The 22,757-nt window shown below is 41.3% G+C and overlaps 1 protein-coding gene across 1 annotated transcript in view; it reads right to left on the bottom strand.

Annotated features, from left to right (window-relative positions):
• Positions 1 to 3,437: 3,437 nt before the first annotated feature.
• Positions 3,438 to 22,757, bottom strand: part of BOD1L1 (biorientation of chromosomes in cell division 1 like 1) — a 63,514-nt gene continuing 44,194 nt past the window's right edge. Inside the window, exons 17-21 of the mRNA XM_077477772.1 lie at positions 22,533 to 22,579; positions 20,872 to 20,953; positions 19,050 to 19,197; positions 17,351 to 17,470; positions 3,438 to 9,282 (exon numbers count right to left, since the gene is read on the bottom strand). Coding sequence (XP_077333898.1) covers positions 9,153 to 9,282; positions 17,351 to 17,470; positions 19,050 to 19,197; positions 20,872 to 20,953; positions 22,533 to 22,579 — 527 coding nt within the window. The 3' untranslated portion in view covers positions 3,438 to 9,152. The remainder of the gene's footprint in view (positions 9,283 to 17,350; positions 17,471 to 19,049; positions 19,198 to 20,871; positions 20,954 to 22,532; positions 22,580 to 22,757) is intronic.

The raw sequence follows: 22,757 nt of genomic DNA, 5'->3' as shown, positions 1-22,757 counted from the left end.
GCTTCAGGACCTGGAAGACTTGCCGTGATAAAAGGAACTATGAATTCTGCTGTCTACCAAGAGATCCTGAAGGAGAATGTCCGACCATCTGTTCGTGTACTCAAGCTGAAACGAACTTGGGTTCTGCAGCAGGACAATGATCCTAAACACACCAGCAAGTCCACCACCGAATGGCTGAAGAAAAACAAAATGAAGACTTTGGAGTGGCCTAGCCAAAGTCCTGACCTGAATCCTATTGAGATGTTGTGGTATGACCTTAAAAAGGCCGTTCATGCTCGAAAACCCTCTAATGTAACTGCATTAGGACAATTCTGCAAAGATGAGTGGGCCAAAATTCCTCCAGGACGCTGTAAAAGCCTCATTGCACGTTATCGCAAACGCTTGGTTGCAGTTGTTGCTGCTAAGGGTGGCCCAACCAGTTATTAGGTTTAGGGGGCAATCACTTTTTCACACAGGGCCATGATGGTTTGGATTTTTTTTTCACCTTTAATAATAAACACCTTCATTTACAAATTGCATTTTGTGTTTACTTGTGTTGTCCTTGACTATTGTTTAAATTGGTTTTTATGTTCCGAAACACTTAAGTGTGACAAACATGCAAAGGAACAGGAAATGAGGAAGGGGGCAAACACTTTTTCACACCACTGTAGATGCCTCCTGCATGTATCTTTACCTGTCAAATGTCTCCCCTCTGTCTGCTGAGACCAGAAAAACTACAGTGTGGGTGGGTCTGTTGTCTGGAGCTCGGTGGGTGGAGTCGTAATGCCAGTAGACTCCCCGCCCACCTCTACACGCCCCTTGTCAATATGCATATTCTCCTGTGACCTTACACTGAACATCTGCTATGATCTCTAACATCCAGTGAAAAGACAGGAAAGTAACCACATGACTTCAGCATGCCCAATCATGCTGAGGTGGGGAACATCCAATCCTGGCAGAGCAGCAGAAGAAGAAAGGAGTGGGAGGGAATTAAAAAATAATGTATGTCTCTTAGGCTAGTGCACAAGATATGTAAATCACCTGTCACTCACAGCAAGGGGGAGGATTTGACAAAGTTTTTCTCTGTTTGTGAAGATTTAAATCACTGAATAATAAAAGGATTGCTCAGAGCTGGATTAACTCTTTGTGGAAAGATTGGGCTCTAAAGATGATCTACATTATGACATCAAATCATCTTTTTTCAGGTTTACATCTACTTCAATACCATGTATTGCCCCCTTTAACATCAATGATAGCTTGAAGTATTTTGTGGATGAGGCGCTTTATCTTTTCAGATGGTAAAACTGCCCATTCCTCTTGGCCCAAGAATTTAGCGGAACTGGAGTCCTTTTGCCGTCTTGCATGAATTGCATGTTTGAGATCTCCCCAGAGTGGCTCAATGAAATTGAGGTCAGGAGACCGAGATGGACATTCCAGAACCTTCAGTTTACTCTGCTGTAGCCAATGACAGGGCAACTTGGCCTTGTGTTTTGGATCATTGTCGTAAGTACATCCCATGCACAGCTTCCTGGCTGATGAATGGAAACTTTCCTCCATTCATTTTTTGATAACATACTGCATTCATCTTGCCAGCAATTTTGACCAAATTTCCTGTGCCTTTGTAGCTCACATCCCAAAAACATCAGCGATCCACCTCCGTGTTTCACAGTAGGAATGGCGTACCTTTTCCTCATAGGCCTTGTTGACTCCTCTAAATGTAGCATTTATGATTGTGGCCAAAAAGCTCAATTTTGGTCTCATCGCTCCCAAACTTTGTGCCAGAAGGTTTTGAGGCTTGTCTATGTGGCGTTCGGCATATTGTAAATGGGATACTTTGTGGCATTTGTGTAATCGCAGCTTTCTTTTGGCGACTCGACCGTGCAGCCCATCTTTCTTCAAGTGCCTCCTTATGGGGCATCTTGAAACCAGCCACACCACGTTTTCAGAGAGTCCTGTAATTCACCCAAAGTTATTTGTGGGTTTTTCTTAGCATCCTGAACAACTTTCTTGGCAGTTGTGGCTGAAATTTTAGTTTGTCTACCTGATCATGGTTTGCTTTCAACAGAACCCCTCATTTTCCAATTCTTGATTAGAGACTGAACACTGCTGATTGGCATTCTCAATTCCTTGGATATCTTTTTATATCCCTTTCCTGTTTTATACAATTCAACTACCTTCCCCCCCTCCCCTCCCCCCCAGATCCTTTGACAATTATTTTGCTTTCTGCATGACTCAGAATCCAGAAACGTCACTAGAAATCAAATTCTGCCATTCCGAGTATGTAAACTTATGGAGCACAATACATACAAACACACATACTTTTATATGAACTGTACCTATATTATATTACTTTTACATATTTACTGTGAATTGCTAAATTATTTTAGGACAATAAAACATGTCAAGTTATTATATACAATGTTTATTTGGTTGTTGGCCACTCTCCTCATTTAAAGTTCCCAACCGCAAGCTTCAGTTTTATAGCAAGCAAAAGAGATCATAAGAAGTGTGGGTAAAGACCTGTGTCATGCACTGCACACCATGCAATGCATTTTACTGGCAAGTCAAAAATTGTTTTCTTATAGTAAAACCTCTCATATAAAAACATGGGACATTCAAAAGCAGTCCGATTGAGGGATAGGCAACACAGCAAATAAACATCAACAGACCCATTTAGGGATCATAGACATAAGAAGAATGCAAGTTCCTTGAGGGCAGGGATGTAAATGTATTGATATGAAGGAAAATGTTACATAAAATGACAGCATTTTAAAAATGCCTGAAAACAGATAAACTACCTTTACATGCAAAGATCAGGTCACGTGGGTAAACCAGTGTACTAAGCAATGAATTTATCACACAGACTGAAATCCCAAACTATGTGGGAAATGTGTGTGTATGTATATACATACTTTTTCCCCCAGGAGCCTGTACCACATTGTACCTGCAATTGCAGGTGCAATCTCCATCTCCTGCAGGCTCTTCGCATTGCTGGCTGCCTGTTCTTTGCATGGGCAGGCAGTTACCTGAAAGCAGTAATAAAATCAATGGACTATCAGAGCACTCACCAGCACCTTGGTAGCTTGTTGAGAACTACAAGCCATCAGCTAAAATAGCTGACAGAACTTGTAAGCATTCATTAACAGTAAAGTGTGAATGAATGATGTGCCCGTGTGGGCAGAAACCCACACAGCCACGCTATTCAAATTTTGACATTGGGCGTAGAAAGAAGAACCCCCTTCCACTTTCACAGGGAGAGCTGCAGGAGCTGGAACATGTTTTGAAAGTAAATTTTCCTTTAAATTTGCATCTAGAGACAGCTTAGTTGGTGCCCAAATGCCAGAACCTGGAAATAAACATAACTGAAGGTTTATATAACCATTGTCATTCAACCAATAAAAAAAAACAAAACAAAAAAAACAAACGTAAACCAGAAAAAAAAATGCATTACAAAGAAGTGTTTTCGAATGGTTTTTATCATTTATGTAGAAAAGGTCAGTAAGAAATTAAGGTTTCACAAAAAATAGCAACTGTGCAAAGAAAAAAGGAAAAAAAAAAAAAAAAAAAAAGGCAACAATCTCAACATATATGTTATAAATAATAAAAGCAAAAAGGCAATGAAAACATACTTTCCACAATGAAAATGACATTTGCTAACATGCCTGTATCATTAAGAGAAAAAATACTGAATCCAAGCATTAGCTTCTAAAAATAATCTAATTTGCAAGAAACAGACAGAATGTACATGGAGAGCAATATAAGAACACAGACTATACAAGTGTTGATCAAAGAGTGGAAGGAAAAAAAACAAAAAAACACTGTAAACATATTTACAAATGAAAGGTAGTCTATGATCACCCAGGCATAACTGTTCCTTCATCACACTAGATTAGAAAGCAAAACAAAAAACCCATAATGAACTACTGTTCTCCGTGTAAGGATTGGTCTTACGGGGCACACAGCTGAACTGGATATAAAATCACTAATGTGGGGCATAATTAAACCCACCTCCCACATACACACAACCAGTCTTGGCCAGGAAAGATTATGTTCAAGTGGAGACAATTTCATCAATCCCCATACAGGGTTCCTATGTATTCCTAGATCAGTGATTGTAAACCTTGGCACCCCAGATGTTTTGGAACTAGGATGTTCAACTACACTGCAGAGTGTATGAGAGCAGCATGTGAAATGTAGTTCCAAAACATCTGGGGTGCCAAGGCTCGCCATCACTGTCCTAGATAATCCACTATAGGCAGCAAAACGGATGCAGTGAAAGCATGCGTTAGCATTTTGTGCAGCCAGTAAAGTATGAGAAATAACTTTAGAGGAGAACAAGGATTAGACGACAATACCGTAGTAAACATCTAGTGGGACTGAAATGAGCCTCACTACACTGAACGTAAAAAAGAAATTAAATTTGGGTGGAATTCTGCTTTTCATGAAACTTTCCTGCACTTGGAACAAGAAAACGCTTGGACATATGAAATGGCTTTTCTACCTTGATATTTGTATACTGAACTGAAAGTCGCAAACAAACGTACATGGCTACCTGCATCACAACCCTTTCAAATCCGTGAACGCAAACTGTTATGCATCATTAATGAAGTGTTGACTATCAGAACCTTTAGCAGCAATACAGTAGGTGTGATTACAACTGGCCAGCTATCTGGGACTAGTACTCTACACGGGGGCAGAGATCTATCAAAATCTTTGCAGTTAAGGTTTTCGTCAGTCTGTAATAAAAAGGCAGAAGCATTAGGTGTTCCTTTAAATGCATTTCTATGCTTTTGGGGGATTCAGGACATGGATCTGTTGGTATGCAGGTATCCACGGCGGATTACTGAGACCATTGCAGGCATCTAGTTGGGACTGACATTGCCTATTCAGGAACTTTGTCAGAGAAAGCATCTCATGCAGTTGAGATTTTCTGGTATTTTGTCTTTCTATATTTCTAAGGTAGTCAGAAAAGCAGAATTATCCTTGCAGTCAAGACAACATTTTTGTACCCACCATTAATCCCTTTATTTTAGGCGTTCACTGTGGGACACAGGAAGTCTTTCACCTTCGGCCTGTACTGCCAACAGAAGGAATGGACACTGGCAAACAAAAAAATAGACCTGCCTAGGGTAACTTACTACTCCCAGCAGGCCTCTTTTTTAGTAAAAAAAGAGTACAGAGTGATCATAAACACAGATGGGTGGGACTTGTCCCTCAATGGATTTCAAGAAAACGTTTTAAATGGTGAATACAAAACATTTTCTTTCATCTATGAAGGAAGTCTTTCAGGCTTGGGGCATCCAAAAGCAGTCTAACCAGGGGAATGGGCAACACAGCAAATGCCAAACAGGCCCAAGAAAAAACAAAACAAAAAAAAAAAAAAACTGACTACCTGTTGCTCAAAAAGCCTCCTTAAAAAGGACCTAATGTCCAAAAGGTGGCATCTGATGACTGTGCAACAGCAAAGTCAATTAGTCTTTATGAAGCAAAAAAAAAAAAAAAAAAAGTGGCTGAATGATAGACTGACAGACTGAGACACATCTAGACAAGGAAGGGAATTTTACTTTTGGTAAACTGCAGCTGGAGAGAGCAAAGCAACAATGATGTCCTAGTTGAGGTGAAAGGCAGCTTCATGCGGAGGAAGGATTGTCTGAAGATATGGCAGATTTTAAGCCCCAGAACTTGTAGACTATGTTTGCAGAGACTGAATGTGGACATTTCGTAACCGATAGTGAGGCTGAAGACTTTGCAGTCTGTTTCTTGGGTTGCTTCTCTTCTACTGAGGAAGATGGGTGTTTATGATCTACTCTGGATACCATTATCAAGGATCCTACTGGTAGCATAAAGTGTCATCCTTTGAAGGCCTCGAGAATCTGACACTTCCTAGATGCCCGCTCTGCAGTCCAGCACTTTTAACAAAAGCATCCTTTGCATTGTGTGATAGAAGACCCCCATGTGGGAGATGAGAAACCTCCAGCAGACCATCTCAGTTGTAGCTTATGGCTACAGCCATTTGCTCCAAGTGTTCTATAACAAAGGGCTCTACTACAGCACTAGAAAGAACCTTTATTAAGGGACACTGACCAGTCAGCTATGGTTTGGCAAACATAGCCAAGATGGGGTGTGGAGCAGGGCCTACCAGTGAGAACAGTGCTTTAGAGAGGGTTTCCAACAATTTATTGGTTGGGTCCTCAGACAGGTCCACCCTTTGTTGGCATGGTGGTCACTTTGCTAAGGCCATTAAACTGCATTTTACAGTGCACAGCAACCCACGTCCTTGATATTTTAACCAGCAGAGCTCTTAGCACACTAGCAAGGCATGCTGGTAGTAGGAGGGGTTATCCTGGGCTGGCCTACATTTATTTTTGCCAGTGCGTAATCCACTTGTAGGCAGCAGTATAACCTGAAGGTAACAGACTTCCTGAATTCTGAAAGGTAACTTCTGATGTCCCTCAATGAAGAAAAAAAAAAAAAAAAAAAAAAAAAAAAAAAAAGACTATTCTTACCGTTGTGCTCTTCAGTGCATTACCCTTGCCTACCCATTTTTAATTTTCTCCAACAAGTCCTACAAGAAAAGTACATGCAGCCAACATACAGGAAGAACAGCCAACACAAATAAAAAAACAACTCCTTCAACAATGTATATTTACAGCGGTTTATAGTTAAAGGACATGAACATTTCAGCAAATTGTGAAAATAAATAACTGCCTGCCATCTATATACAGCGGTGGCTTCGATTTTGCTTTATAATCTGCATTTATGAGAAAAGAGTCTATCGATTCTACAAGAGCGATAGACATGTCTAAAGCATGAGGCGAAAAAAATAAAAATAAAGACTTACCTAGAAATTACTAAGCCAATTTCTTGTAAAGGCAAGATGTCAAGGCTAATTTCATAAGACAATGTCAAAATGTCTTAAGTCCTAGCAACCAGTCAGGTCATCAACCTGATCACACTGTACTGGTACACCTGTGGCAGGTACTGTATACAAAAAATTCATGTAGGTAAAGTTGTCTGCACACCAGAATTAAAGTTTAATGCATATTAGTTTTCATTGCATTATAATCATATACATTTATGAAAGCAAGCACGATTTAAACTTTACTCTGATGTACAGAAGACACATCTTAACAGGTTTCCATTTTGTTCTTTCTGGAGAAAACGTTTAAATTTGATGGGCTGTTGGTAAACACAGCACACTAGTAATCTTGGCCCTGCCCTATTAAAATCAAAAAACTAGAGTAAATTGCTATTTTTGTCAGCTAAATCAAACACAAAAATGGGAATCTGACACATGGCAAGAAAGACTTCAGATGGAAATAGACGTTCTCGTGTCCAGGGCTGCATGCCAATTGTAGGATGGTGAGGTTATTCCCAAGACTTCAGTTCACCTTTACTCTAGGCCAGGAATGTGGCATCATCAGAAGCTTCCCAGTTATTTTTATTCCCCATGAACAAAAATATAGAAACTTTGTGTCCATATTCTATAAGTGATGGCTATATCATGAAAGTTTTCACAAAATATACATTCTTGTCAACGAAACATGTAACTGAAGCATTAAGAGAGAAATGCACTACAAGGGTTTCAGTAGTGGGAGGAAGGGAGTCTGGTTTGCATCCTTCACCTCTGTGCAATCATTTTTGAAGTCACAGCCTGGGCACCTCCAGGACAAAGAAAAGACTAGGCATCAGAGATATGCTTTAAAAATACAATGCAAAATCGGATGCAGCTCTGCATAGAAACCAGCTCCCAGATTTTATTGTCAAAGCTTAATTGAACAAGCTGAATATGGAAGAGGATTGGTTACAATGCACAGCTGCACAAGGTTTCCGAGTGCTCTAGCTGAGTAAATCTTAATTTAAGAAAAATTTTGAGTCACAGGTAGTTCCGACTAACTGTACACCCAACCGCTATCCTTAACATGAAGGCACTTTGCTAGCTTTAATGCGTCTGTTCCTCCAAAACCAGTCTTTCTACAGCTACTTCTAGCTGTATTTAAAGAGAGTTAGTTCCCATTCAGCATAGAGTTACAGTGCCTCTCCATTTCTCCCTCCCAGCAAGGTAATCCCATGAAATGCAAGCTCCCTTGTCACTTTCCCACTGCAGGTGTTCACTCTGGGTAAAGTTTGATGTCAGAGCTTACCTAGGTAAATAGCGTCATGGCCACCTCCACATGACATTGTTCCAGTCTGGTGACTAACCAACTCAGGAACACTGTTGTCACATGGAAGAGACCACATGCTCCCCCATCTTTAAAAACCCCACTTTGTTAAACAATGAATCAAGGGCTCCAACGGAATGTGGGTGCGGTGAGGGGGTGTGAATTGGCAAGTATACCTTGCTGGGAGATGGAAGAAGCCAGCAATAAGATCTTTCACTATACCTTGAATGGGAAACTTGGCAGTGTCTCTAAGCAGACCATGGAGGCTACTAGATCTACAGAAGTCTTCGGAATCTCTGACACTCTGGCAGAAGTGTCTGGAGGAAGATCGGATCTAATGTGCACAGTACAGCGTCACAGAGATGAAAGACATTTGACCACACCAACTTTCTGACCAACCTCTGAAACCCCTTCAGTGAGTGTTATCTTTAAAAGTTTAAACATTCCTTGAATACATGTACTATTGAGAATGGTCCATGGAAAGAAAAAAAAAAAAAAAAATGAAAAAAAAAAAAGTGAGAATTTATAAACCCAAGAGGTTCAGAAATACTGCCCAATGACTTCTGTTTATAGTTCTTCAAACAATATCTTACATATTTATACATATATATTGCAACTACACTACAGACCTCAGAAAAATTAGTGGAAAGGAATTAAGTGGTTGTTGTCGTCTATAGCAACCAGGTGCTTCACTTTCTAACTTGCAAGAGAAAAAAATCACAGATGGAACTGATTGGCTGCTATTGGCTATGACTTTTCTTTGCTGCTCTTCAGTTTTTATATCTGAGACCTAAGTGACTCTTCTGTACATTTAATAAATCCGGAGTTACAATGAAGTGGGGGAGGGGCTCCTACATACAACTAAACAAAATATGAAACATTTCCCCCATAGAATGGCATTAATATTGTATATTAATTTACATTTCTAAGCACCTTATTTGACACCAAACTTTTTACAGTGTATTAAATTAGAATACAATACTACAAAAATGACCTATGAAATTTATACAATCATTGGCGCTTCATTTTTTTCCCTGCCGTTTCTCCTGAGGTGTGCCGTCCTCTAGTCCTTGGTGTTGGTGGGCTGGCTTCTCTCCTCCTCTTTATTCCACTTGCTTGCGGTGTCTGCTGTGGGCTTGACCTGAACAGAGATCAATAATGACAAGACTATGAAACATAATATTTATATGATCAGTGTTATAGAATGTGTAAATTCTAAAGTACTTTTTTGTCATGGATTTACATGGTCAGCATAGCCAAAATATCCAAATATTTAGAGTGCCATTAAACCCACATTTTACTGTATTCTGCAAAAAACCTGGTTGATGCAGCTATTCTCTATCCCTCTCCTCCTGTCCATGTCTCACATCTGAGCAGGCCATATGACTATAGACACACACACACACACACACACTATATCTCTATCCACACATACATACACAGTGGTAAATGACAGCCCACTCCCTCCCTCCTCCATGCCCACATACCACAATATAGGTGGGATATTTGAGCGATTCACCTCCCTCTTATTTTAAGCACATAAACACAATTAGACACAGGCTGGAGGGGTGTGACACAGCCTGTCATTGGCAGAAATCCACTTACACCATGTCATTGCCAAAAAATAATGAAGATTTGATTTTAAATATATTAATTGTCAATTTAAAACAGTTTATTGAAACAATTTTTACTCTGTATTTCACTAGGCAGAATGGGGAATTGCCTCGTTTCCATTAGACCATTCTGTTCTGCCTCTGTACGCCATGATCACGGGTTGCCGGCAGACCGTCTGCAGGGCATGCTCCAGCAACATGCGCGCACCTGCTAACCTCCCTGTAGACCGAGAGCTGACCTGCTGCTGTATGACGGCGGCTGGTCAGCAAGAGGTTAATGTGCGAAATGCCTCTGCCACCTCAGATGTGCTAGCAGGAAGATCAGGCTCACGTCCCACTAAGTTCATTGTGCTGATCCATGCCAGCCCTCCTCCAGTTCATTAAAGTGGGTGTGCTTGGGGGCGAAATTATGAAGAGGGCTGGCATGAGAAGTTAAAGCTTGGCTGGTTAACAGGCAAAATTCTATTACCTCCTGAGTGATAATTGAAATCCACTCACACCCCACCCCTATCAGTATAAAGATAAGCTTCTTTTGAGGGAAGCTATTGCAGGGGGCACATTTGCAACTGGGGCTCTCCCTCAAAGTGGCGATTTCTTTAAGTGGAAGCACTTCTGACTGTGCACATCAGCGAATGCACAAAGCGAAGGGGCACAAGAAAATACTTTGAAAAACACCAAACAGACGTCAGGTGACCTTGTTTACCTCTTTAGCTCTTTCTCCTTGTACTATGCACTCTACCACTCCTTTTGACAGCTGTCCTCTATCCTAAAAACCATCTCTCCTTCACCCCTCCTCTACCCCCCATAGCATTTATATATCACCCTCACTTCTCTCCTCTCCTTATTACTGCACCCATCAACTCCTACTAATTCTAAATCCACACACACACACACCAAAAATCTCCAAGGTGTTGAGGCCTGATAGGCCATATAATTTACTTAAGCTAGAATGCTGTATGTAAGGGAGACAATAGCATTTATACTGTAGGGGTACGTTGCATTGACAAGTGAGCTGTACTTTTCTTTTTATGCTGTAAGCTATGGTTCTTGTATGAACATGTATGTTACCTTGATTTTTTTGTACCAATAAAATACTTTAAGAAAAATAAAATAAGAATATCTCCACGACCCTGGGCCATGTCCCTTCATATAAATCCCACACCCATATTACCTCCCTCACCCTCCTGCTTCTTCCAACCTCTGGAGATATATCCCCAAACCCTGGGCCTCCATCATCAAACTGTACCCCATGCACCCATCACCCTGCACCCTCTGGCAGCAGCCGCAATCAACAACATTTAGTTCCCATTTCTATTCTTCCCAAGACCAGACTCCCTTTCTCTTGCGCCCTTTGGAACTCCAGCTCTGTCTGCAACAAACTCACCTCTCTCCATGACATCTTTATCGCCAACTCATTAAACCTACTAGCCATTACCGAAACCTGGCTCCACGAATCCGACACCGTCTTCTGCTGCCCTATCCCATGGTGGTCTTCTCTGGACTCACTCCCCCAGATCCAATGGACGTAAGGGAGGAGGTGTCGGAATACTTATAGCCCCACATAGCACCTTTCAGGTACTTCAGCCACCTCCCTGTCACTCTCCTCTTTCGAAGCACACTGCATTCATCTTTTCACTCCAATTTCTCCAAGGATAGCCTGATCTAGAGGCCCCCTGGACCAGTATCAACATTTCTTGATGACTTCTCTGCCTGGCTACCCTACTTTCTTCTGAAATCCCCACAATCACTCGGGGACTTCAACATCCCTATTAATACTAACAATCCTGCCCCTTCCAAATTTCTAAGCTCAACCTCCTCCTCTGACCTGAAGCAGTGGATACATGCTCCTACTCTGAAGGCAAATATCCTTGGTCTCGTTTTCTCTCACCTTTGCACTCCATGCAACCTCTCCAACTATCTATTCCCTCTCTCTGATCACCACCTTATTAGTTTTATTCGCTCCCTCTCCTTCACCTCCTCTTCCTCCAACCACCTAAAAAAAAAAAAAAGTTTAACCGCAGAAACCTACGTCATCTCAACCCTTCTCATCTCCGCTATCGACAACCTCCACGACAAAATCTCACACCTATTCTGCACCAACCTAGCCACTTCTGTCTACAACGCTTCACTTCTAGCCTCACTGGCCCCCCTGACTAAACACAGAATCAAGCCCTGACCCATTGAACCTTGGCAAACAGATGTTACTAGAAGTCTAAAAAAAAAAAAACAAAAAAAAACAACACTACACACACACACCTTACACAACACTTCATGCCCACAGGCACAATCATAACTTCCCTCTTTCAACCCCACCACTATAGACAAAGTTGCTACTACTTGGTAATGTCCACCTTACCACCTGCCCTCTGGATACTGTTCCCTCACAAATGCCACGTTCACCCTCTGGCTCTATGCTAGACTCTCTAACCCACATCTTCAATCTCTCCCTCTTCTGGCATCTTCCCCAACTCTCTAAAATATGCACCCATACTTAAAAAGCCCTCCCTGGACCTATCCAATCCTAACAACCTACACCCCACCTCCTTGCTTCCCTTCTTATCCAAACTCCTCGAACGTCTGGGCTACAACGGACTGAGGACGTGCGTTTGCCGAACTTTGCAAGATCCACAGTCTTAGCTGCACCTACGGCAGCTTAACCGGGTGGAACTTCAAGTCATGCCCCCTAAGCAGTGGGCATCACCACAGCGGACCTCCCGGGGCCGCTGGATGCCCATTTTACAGAGACCCAATGGGGACCACCAGGACACAAGATGGCACCCAGTGAGAAGACTGGTGCTGCATGTGCAGCATCTCCGATTCCATCACCACTGGTCCCTGTGCACTCGCTCCTCCTCCCTACCTCACCCTCAGGCTCAGACAGTCCTGCTGAACCTTCTGCATTAGGAGAAGCCCTGGATGCTAGGGATCTACGGGCACATATTCTGTCCCTCCCCACTAAAACTGATCTGAAGCGGTTTGCTCAGAGTGGAGAAGACACTGAGACAGGATATAGAAGTCCTGCAGGCTGACACAGCACATATTTGGAGGCAAAGTAGAAGCCCCGGTGTAACAGTGGGAGGATGTGTCATGTACCAACAAGCCCTTACTGAAAGATGCAAAACACAAGACCAACGGCTTAACTCTATTAGATCAAATGGATGACTGAAAATAAGAGCTGCAGTATAAATATCTCTATCAGGGGCCTGCCAGAAGCTACAGGGCCACGGGACAGTCCCCGACAGACAAGGAATCTTTAGGCAAATCCTGGGCCATGAGGCGCCTCATCATATTGAAATCAATCGGGCTCATAGAGCACTTCGCCCGCTATCCACAGTTCCGGATAAGCCACGGGACATTTGCAAACTCCAGAAATACACCATAAAGGAACGGATCGAGTCGAGTCTCTGGGGTGCCCGCCACGTGGACTTTGATGGAGCCAAACTATATTTCTTTCTTGATTTATCCAGAACCCTGATGCAACATCAAGTGCTCAAACAGCTTCTTGAAGGCACTGCAAAATGCTAAGCTTATTTACAGATGGGGCTTCCCTTTCCACTTGACCATCTCCAAGGATGGCCAGCAATACGTTTTGAGGAATAAAGATGACCTACCCACAATACCTGAAGCACCTTAATTTGCCAACAATTGAAATTCCAGATGGGAGGTAATCCCCCCCGAGATTCCACTTCCATCCTGCTCACAGCCCTGGCAAATCACAAAGGCAAAAGGTACAGAGGTCGTAACAGGAATAGAAGGGGCCCCTCACGGGCCACACAGCAGTCTCCAAATTCCTCCCCACCTGGGATGGTGCCTTGAGGAACTCTTCAGTCATCTCTATGTTTTGCAATCCTGTCAATTTTTGAGATATTGCCCCCACCCCAGTTTGCTATTGTAGTAGTTTGTTTGAATTTGATATCACTAATGTTATAGGTTTTAGAGCTGGACCTCTCCTTTGCTCTGAGTGTTGTCTGACTTACCCCCAATAGGTCACGTCCTTGAAGTTATGTCCCTGTTTTGGGGCCTCTCCGTGGTCACTGGCCTCCACTCCCTCCTTGATCGGGAGAGGTGGAGACCCGACTAGTGGAGCATGGATTATAATGCGGAAAATAAAGTCCCACCGCTCCAGGAGCACATACAGAAATGTTCTCTTGGCCCTGAAGCCACAGGTGCTGGCAACTGCCGACAGCAACAGACGAAAATAGACTCTGGACTGCCGCACTCTTCAGAAGAACCACCTTTCTTTATTGGAAGATCACATCAAAACTCAGCAAACCCAGCAGACAAAGAAAAAGCTGGCTTATTCCTTTACCTTCCTCAAACACTTTAGGAAATCCCTACATGCCAACAACCATCTGATCGACTGCTGGAAGATACTCCATCCTACTGATAAAAACTTCAGCTACTACTTGGCAACCCATGCCGTTTACACTCGCATAGATCTACTGCTGATGGATCAGTATTCATTGGAGTCTCTATCCGATGCATAGATCGGCTCACTAACTAGATCTGATCACAGCCCCAATTTCTATCAACTCACATCCCCTTTCCCCTGACCAAAAGTTATGAACTTGGCATCTGATCGAGAATATCTTTGATGATGTGGTGGTGGTGCTTAAACAGGTTTTGGATTCAATATCTCGATACTTTGCGGAGAATTCCACAGACGACATGGTGGCTTCCATCTGGGAGGGCCATAAGGCAGTAATCAGGGGTGAGCTCATTTCCCAAGGGTTTAAACTAAAAAGGACACGGGAAGGGGAATTGCAGAAACTATTGCTGAAAATCCGATCTGCAGAACTTAGGCACAATACAAAGACAATACTACCCCGGCTGTGGAACTTCAATCTTTACACTCGGGCCCATCTACGACACATTTCCCATAAGTTTTAGAGTATGGGAACAAATGTGGGAAACTACCGGCTAGAGCCATTAGACAACAACACGCCTCAGAATATGTATGTAAGGTCCGTATATCTTCAGGGTCTACTGTAATTCACACCTCAAAAGATAGCTGCAGTCTTTTGGAACTATTATGCCTAACTCAGCTACACAATACGTTTTCTGGCCTACAAGCTCATTCCCCGCAGTTCAGTACGGAGGTTAGTACACAATTGGAAACACCGATTAATGACTGCTGCCAGTTCTGACAAAGTAAAGACCTCCCGAAAGGGAAAAGCCCAGAACTTGATGGGTTAATGAATGCCTATTACTGCACTTTTCACTCGCTACTAGCTAACCCAATGTGTACCTCATTTAATGCTCTGGCAGCGGGGACTGTAATACCTAAAGAGGGATTACTTGCCCACATTCTCAGCAATTCCCAGGGAAGGGAAAGATCCTACTGCTCCCAGCAGCTAAAGGCCAATTTCGCTCCTGAACGATATTAAAAAATATTAGCGAAGATTCTAGCCAACCGCCTCAAACCCATAATTATTCATCCTGGCCAGACAGGTTTCATTACGGGAAGAAAAGCCAGGGACAATTCCAATTGTGCCATCCAGTTGATACATTGGGCCCGACTACAGACCGACCAGCCACCCTGTCTTACTTTCACAAAAAAATGGAACAGGGTGACATTCTCGTGGATGGGCGTCAGTGTGCTAAAAATGAATGTGCTACCAACAATCATCTACTACTTGCAAATGGTGCCCATCTCGATGCCCAGATCCTTCGACCTTTAACAGTCTGTTTCTGAGATATACATGTCATGGAAGGAGCCCACGTTTGGCCTCGGTACCCTACAGTGCTCCAAGCAGACGGGAGGCTTGGGGGGTGCCTACCATGCGCAAATATTACGAGACTATTGTCTTACAACAGATATTGGACTGGCATCATGGGGAAAAGACTAAACTGTGGGTTCCCCTGAAAAAAATAAAAATGAGTGGGTTGAAAATGGGCTTGGGCACCTTGGGTATCCAGAGAGTATCAGGGTGAGGGGGAGGGAGAGACGCGATGGGGCAGGTTTGTTCAAGACCAAGGGCTGCTCACCCTAGATGCTCTCAGGGACCAATATGGGTGCTTGCCTATGGATGAGTGGTGCTATGGACTGCTCTGCTAATTCATTAGCAGTTTTCCTCAGGCCATTCGCTCACACTCTTCTACTACTCCCTTCGAGAAGCTCTGTATGTCCACCTCTATGACCCCAGATTTTATCTCTGTGTTATATGGGATGTTGCAATCACTGGAGCCAAGGGGGAAACCCTCTACATAAGAGAATGGGAGAGAGACATGAAATGCAAAATTCACCGAGTTACAATTAGACCATCTTTAACGCTTCACACATTCCAGCTCTGTAGATAGGAAAATGTAGAATCTACCAAACATTGATGCTTGCCGGAGGGGTTGTGGACAACGGGGTATATTCCTGCACATTTGGTGAGAGTGCCCCAGGATTAGACCCTACTGGCAAGATATCAGAACTCAGGTCAGAGTGATTTTAGACTACCAGACACCCCATTGGAGCTTCTGTTGCATGTCCCTACCATCCCTCCAGGTCATTACCATAAATCAGTACTACCCCATCTCCTGAATGTGGCCAGACAACCAATTCCAGTTAACTGGAAATCAGCTCAAATTCCTAGTGGGGAGGATTGGCGACGTTTAGGAAACAAAATTAAGGGCGCGGAAGAGTGGATGGTGACACGCAAAGACAGACATGACAAGTTTTACAGTACCCGGGCTACATGGAATCACTATGCTAGTGCTTCCCCTTTGGGACTCCCAGCAGTCAACTTCTTGATGAAGGACTTGGTTGTAGTTGATTGATAGTTTAAGAGTTAATGTAAATATGCAATGCTATTTTTGCATCTTATCCAAGTATTTATACTAGAGTGTCCTTGCTTCGACCCCCCCCCCCCCCACTTTATTTTATTTTTAACTTTATGGTTATCTTACATCACCCATTAATGCTATAAACATATATAGATGGGGGCTAACTGACACTGGGTTTTCACTGAAAAGAATATGACAAGTCATAATGTGTAGATCTATCTGAATTAATACTAAGCATGTGGCTAATATGCCCTTATGTTGGATGGTCAGTCAGATCCCTTTACATGTACCAAGTTGAATTCCTGCTGGGCCTGCTACCCAAAATTATAACTTTCTTTTGCCCTTTTATGGTTTGTCTAAATGCTTTAGGTTTTTTTTACCATATTGAACAAAGCCTACTTAAAAAAAAAAAAAAAAAAAGGAAGAAGAGCCTAAATAAAAAAAATTTCTCCGGAAACAATTTCGTTTGCATTCAAAGCCAGTGCGTTTAGGGTATTCCAGAACACATCAACCCTTTTATTGAAAGCAAACATATAATTGTTGTGAAAAGAAAGTAACCTGGTACTCTCCTCCATAAAACCTTAAATCTTTGCTGAGGACTCATTGAGCGGATTAAATAACAGGCTTCTTTCGTTATAGACCTGAAAAAACATGGACACTTAAAGATGCACCTGCTGGCTCAAAAGTAGACTATAAAAACATGGTATAATTCATATTTACCTGCCAAATGTATATATTTTTTTTTTTTTTTAAAAGTCCACATGAAATACTCAAGGCTTCAAAAATTAGGTAAGAGATTGTCTTTTCCACTGAAGGGTAACTCACCGCTTTGCTGTTTTTCCAGACTCAGGAGACTTAATTTTACGTCGTCTATCAGCTAAAGAAGGTCGTTCAGGGCTGTTTAATTTTGCAGCTGCTCGGGTTGTTGGCTTGTGTGGCAGTTTACTAAAAGTAGATATTACAAAATCAGTTACAGATACTATACATACTAGGCAGATGGATGATTATTAGTCCCAACTCAAGATGGGCTCAGGTGTGTTTGAAATCCCACGTGCCCGATCCCTCCAGGAAGCCGGCTAATCACAGGCAGTGAGATTTCCCAATCTGTGTAGCTGCAAACCGGGAAATGTCTCACTGCCTGCGATTAGCCGTGTGCAGTGTCGGCAATGTGGGATTTTGAACACGCCCGAGCCCATCTCTAGTCCCAATCATCTAAAAATGCCCAAACGTAGCATCACGTGTCCATAATGATAAATGCACAAATGAAATGAAGCACTAGGCAATGCAGGTATGAAGTTGAATCATGTGTGAACAAGCTTTGTTCATACTGGTTTTTGTTCCGAGAGGACTTGCTATTAAAAGTGAATATGATCCATGAAGAATTTTCCAAAATAACCAGATGCCAGCAAACAAACAGAGCTGCATTTAAAGTGCATCTCCAGCCAAACAATTTTCTTTTGGATGGATTGAGAAGGGTCAGAATCTGCTCTGTGGGGCAGTCAGTTCTCCACTTGACTGTCCTAATAGCTAAATCATTGGCTGCCAGCATCATTTCAAGAGTTGCCAGGAACCTGAGATTGGAGAAATCATATGGTTGTTTTGGCTAAATAGGCTGTAGGCAAAACAGTTTTTAAGGCTTAGCTCCAGCCCCACGCCTCCCCTAAGAATTCTCCTTTTGGATGGAGCTCCGCTTTAACAAGAGGGGTACAAATTAATAGAGAGTGTGATGAATTGTTCAAATGGTTTTAAGTTAAACTAGGTATCAAATCAACACCCCAGAAATTTTCAATGAGTGCATTAATTACATAAAGAAAAGCGTTGTGTTACTTATTCAGTTATACATGTTAAGCCAGAAAGTCAGCTGCTCTGCCAGTAATTTATCAATGTACCATACATTACAATCTTTGTTCCTATGCTAGTCAATCATATTCTGCTAGATATTAGGTCATTAAACCATTGCACAAACTACTTGCAGTATCCTTTAATGTACAGAGGCTGGTCATTGTGCCATGACTGTTACTGCCCAAATCTCAGTCATTGTAATCACATGCCTGACAATGTGCCAAGGATGCTCTTACCATTTTTATATGCTTGTAGCCCACCATTTCTTCTTCACTGAAACCAACTTGCAGAGGCCATTATATATGCTGTATGGCCCTGAGCTGAACACTTGATAGAGAGGAAGGATCAGTTTCAAACACATTAAGCAGCCGCAAACGTACATGTGAAAGCATGTCTAATCTGAAATAAACATGAATTCTGCATCTGCTAAATCGTATATCAAATGTTACGACACAGCCATCATGGTGACCCTCTTTGACCAATATGCTGCTAAGGAAGGTTTTGATTTTATCTGTATTTTTGTATAACCAAGCTTCTATTTTCAGAAGGTGGTTCACAATAACACTTTATCTGAGGTTTTGTTTATTTTAAGCAATGTGGTAAGGGACAAAAAGGTCAAAACTCTACAGTAAAATGCTCTGGTGGCCTGCAAGTTCTATGCCATCATCCACATGTTGTGTACCTCTGGGCTTCCAGGCGGGAGGCAGCTCTTGTTGTCGCCCCTCTAGGCGTTTCGTCATCTTCGTCTTCTTCGCTATCACTATCTTCCTGATCTTCATCCTCTTCAGTACTTTCCGTCTTCTTGCGCTTTTTCTCTGGATCGGAGCCTTCTGTTATGGAAAATCAGACAAAAGTATATTATATATATTGCTGTGTGAGAAGTTAAACAGTGATGCTGAGTGACTCAACTAATAAACCAGGCCAAATTACATTGTAATAATTTTTATTCAGCCTGATTTTAGGCAAAATTTCAAAATTTGTAAATCATAAGGCCTCCTTTGCATGGCCATTTAGGAATCCAGTGGCTGCAGCTAAACGGCCGTGTGAAGGAGGCTGAATGACCTGGATTCCAAAGTGGTTTGATTTTATGCAGATCAGTATGCAAATATTTAGGTAATCAGAAGTTCACACATTAATGAATCTTCTGATTCGATGACCATTATTACATGGTTTTAATATGTTCATGCAAATCACTACTAAAAAAAAAAAAAAAAAAAAAAAAAAGAAAACACAAAAGGTTTCCTGGAATGCGATATTAGAAGGTTATAAAGCAGGGGATCTGCAGCAAACTTCAAATAGATAAATATAGAATTAAAATGCGTGGGAGCAGTTATCTCCTAAAAAGGTGATCTCTTTTATTCCAGCCTATTTTAAGAGTAAAGTCCTGCCAGACTGCACCAACAGGCTAGAGACCTGTGAATAATCTATCTTCAGTCTGAAATTGGACATTGATTGAGCAGTATCATTACTGATGAGCTCATAACTACTGCCCCTGTGTGCAAGTGTACATGCAGCACACCTGGCATACAACACTCACCCTCCTTCTCCCAGCCTGGGGTTTTACTATGAAGAGAATTACAAGAGGCTGCTGCCAAATCAAATTCAGCTTTTCATTTTTGTTGGGAATTACAACAAGAGCGTTAAACACTTTTTGTGGAGTGCAGATTCCAGAAAGTGCACTTCTTATAGGAATGAATAACACTGCGTGTAAAGTGCACCATGTATGCATTTATGTGCATCTTGATATCCAGAGGATGTTAAAATTCTCTGACCAAAAAAAATAAATAAAAAAAATTAATCAGTTACAACGCATGTTCGGAAGCGCATCAAAACAAAACTTCAGTGTGCTATAAAAGTCTAAAAATGCTTTATAAAAATAGATGTATATTTAAGAGCAGACTTTGGAAACAGTCCTTTTGCCGTAAAGCAAAAAAATGCATCAGATGGAAGCATTTTCTAATTCCCAGGCTATACGGTGGCTTCAGAGCACTAGTACAAAATACTTTTCGATCACTGTCCCAGAACTAGTATCTAAGAGTCAGACAATTTTCCATCTGAGATCTGACAGGGGGTTTGCTTTAAAATAGGGGCACTTTTAAAAAGGTTAACTCTGCATATATGGACTACAAGAAAAGCCAATTTCAGTCCTTAAACTTGGGAGTTTAGGGAGCTTCCCAAAGTTTTTAGCCACAGCAACATGCCAAAGTTTTAATAGTTTCCAAATTTTGAACGACTAAATCAAAAAGCATTGAAGTTTACAGGATATGCAGGATTAGAGTTGTTTTGGTCAATTTCTAACATCATTCGTCCCTTTAAGACAGGGAAACAAATGAAGTCTTGGGTTGCAGATTGATGTGCCTGAAAGATGATAAAATTGTTGCAGCATCTGGCCAGTAGAGTAGAATGTTGCTGGAGCGCAGTTGGAATAGTTATAAGCATAAAAAAAAAAAAAAAAAAACGCAGTAGTGTTAAGTGCTTGTGATCAAACATTGGGCATTGAATACCATTATCAGAAGAACTTCGTGAACGTCTCTTTTTTCTTCCTCTGCGCGGTACAGTTCCAGGACTTCTTTCAGAATCTGTAACCTAGAAAATATCAAGACAGTTCCATTGACTGTACCCAAAACGTTTTTTTAGAAAGTTTTACAGTTTCTTAAAACTGGACCCCTGAATCAGCCCTCACAATTCATCTAAATAAAAAAAAAAGGCCCTTCTATATAATGGTAAAATCGAATATCGTTCTTACAGTATTATGGCAGCATATTTCACACCCCAGATAGCCTTACAAAAAAAAAAAAAAAAAAAATTAGCATTACATATCTCAAGATTGCATCCGCTATTTGGCAGTGGTGCTGCCCAACATATTGTTCTTGTTCAATCTTTTATAACGACAAAAAAAAAAAAAAAAAAAAACCAAACAAACACACACACACACACACACAAAAAAAAAAAAATTATTCTCCAATATAAGGTGTACTGTATAATGCACAAATTCGTTAAGTCTTAAGAAGAATTATTAGTACAAAGCGTTCACAAGGAGTATAAAACAAATCATGAAACTGGTGGCACAAGGCCTCTGGGGTATATAGAAAACACACAATAGTAAAGTCAACAACAGAACAAGTTATGTAGGGAACATCAGCACTAGTGAACAGGAGGTAAAGTACCGCTGTACTGGTGGTGTAAAGAAAAAAAAAAAATTATATAATATATATATATATATATATATATATATATATATATATATATATATATATATATATATATATATATATATATATATATATATATATATAATAAATTGTGAAGAGACAAAGAGGGAGAGAAGGTAAAGAAGAGAACACAAGAGAAGCTGGTGGCTCCGAGCAAACCTGGAACTCGAGCCATAATAAACACTGGATCATGGAGTCTGGAAAGTAGTAATTTAGACTATACGAGCATTTAAGCCTTGCAGAACGAGGACCCATTGTCACAATGGCCACTGCCCAGGTTACCACTACTTTCTAAGTTTTAATAAATCATAAACGTGCAATCAGTAAAGATTGTCTATTCCAGCCACCACCTCATTAATTAAAAAAATTAATTAATTAAAAAAAAAAAAAAAAAAAAAAAAAAGAAGGAGAAAAAATGTCAACCTGACCCAATACCGATCCTTGCGGCGCACCACAATATATTTAGCTCTCTCAAATTGACTTCTGGCAACCACATGGATACTGTTTCTCTAAAATCTCTTGTTGGGTCTAATGTCATTGTAGTCCAACTATCACTACGGTTTTCCTGTAGGATACCAAAGTGGTTTACCATTGCCTTCTTTTGAGAAATTTTAGGTAATGTCTTCTCCGTGGTCACTTTAGTGATTATCCAACATAGAGATGGTCCTATAATGCTGCTCAATAATAGGCATAAGGTTTTAGTCTGACAGTTCTACTCAAACTGGTCTGCCATGGGTGACCCCAACAAGCATTTAAACTCCAGGTGGCATAGTTTTTAGCTTCTCTCTGTGCCTCAGGCCTTTTATGAATGATTACAAGGCTTTCTCCGATTGGTTCTGTTTCAGAGCGGCATTTGAACAAGGTTGTGGGAGGGAGGTCACAATAAAATGTTAAATTCTTTTAGAGGGTACAACCTCCTGTTACATAATATACAATCTGTAAAAAGGACCTACCTCAGATTTTTTGGACTCTCTATCTTTCGTTTCTTGATCAGATGCGCCTATGGATATAAAGTAAAATGTTAATTAACCACTATATTATTCGATACAGATATATTTGTATACTGGTTCTTATTCAAGTAGAATGCAAAGCATATAAACAAAAAAACAAAAACACACAACTTAATTACTGGTAACGGCATTTCTATGAGCCTTGCAGGATAGCACCTGGGAGAGAGC

Source organism: Lithobates pipiens, unplaced genomic scaffold, assembly GCF_037356315.1.
Source record: "Lithobates pipiens isolate NorthernLeopardFrog02 unplaced genomic scaffold, aLitPip1_a1.2 Scaffold_13, whole genome shotgun sequence".
In the NCBI taxonomy this organism is placed as follows: Eukaryota; Metazoa; Chordata; class Amphibia; order Anura; family Ranidae; genus Lithobates; species Lithobates pipiens.
This window is presented reverse-complemented; position numbering and strand designations above follow the sequence as displayed.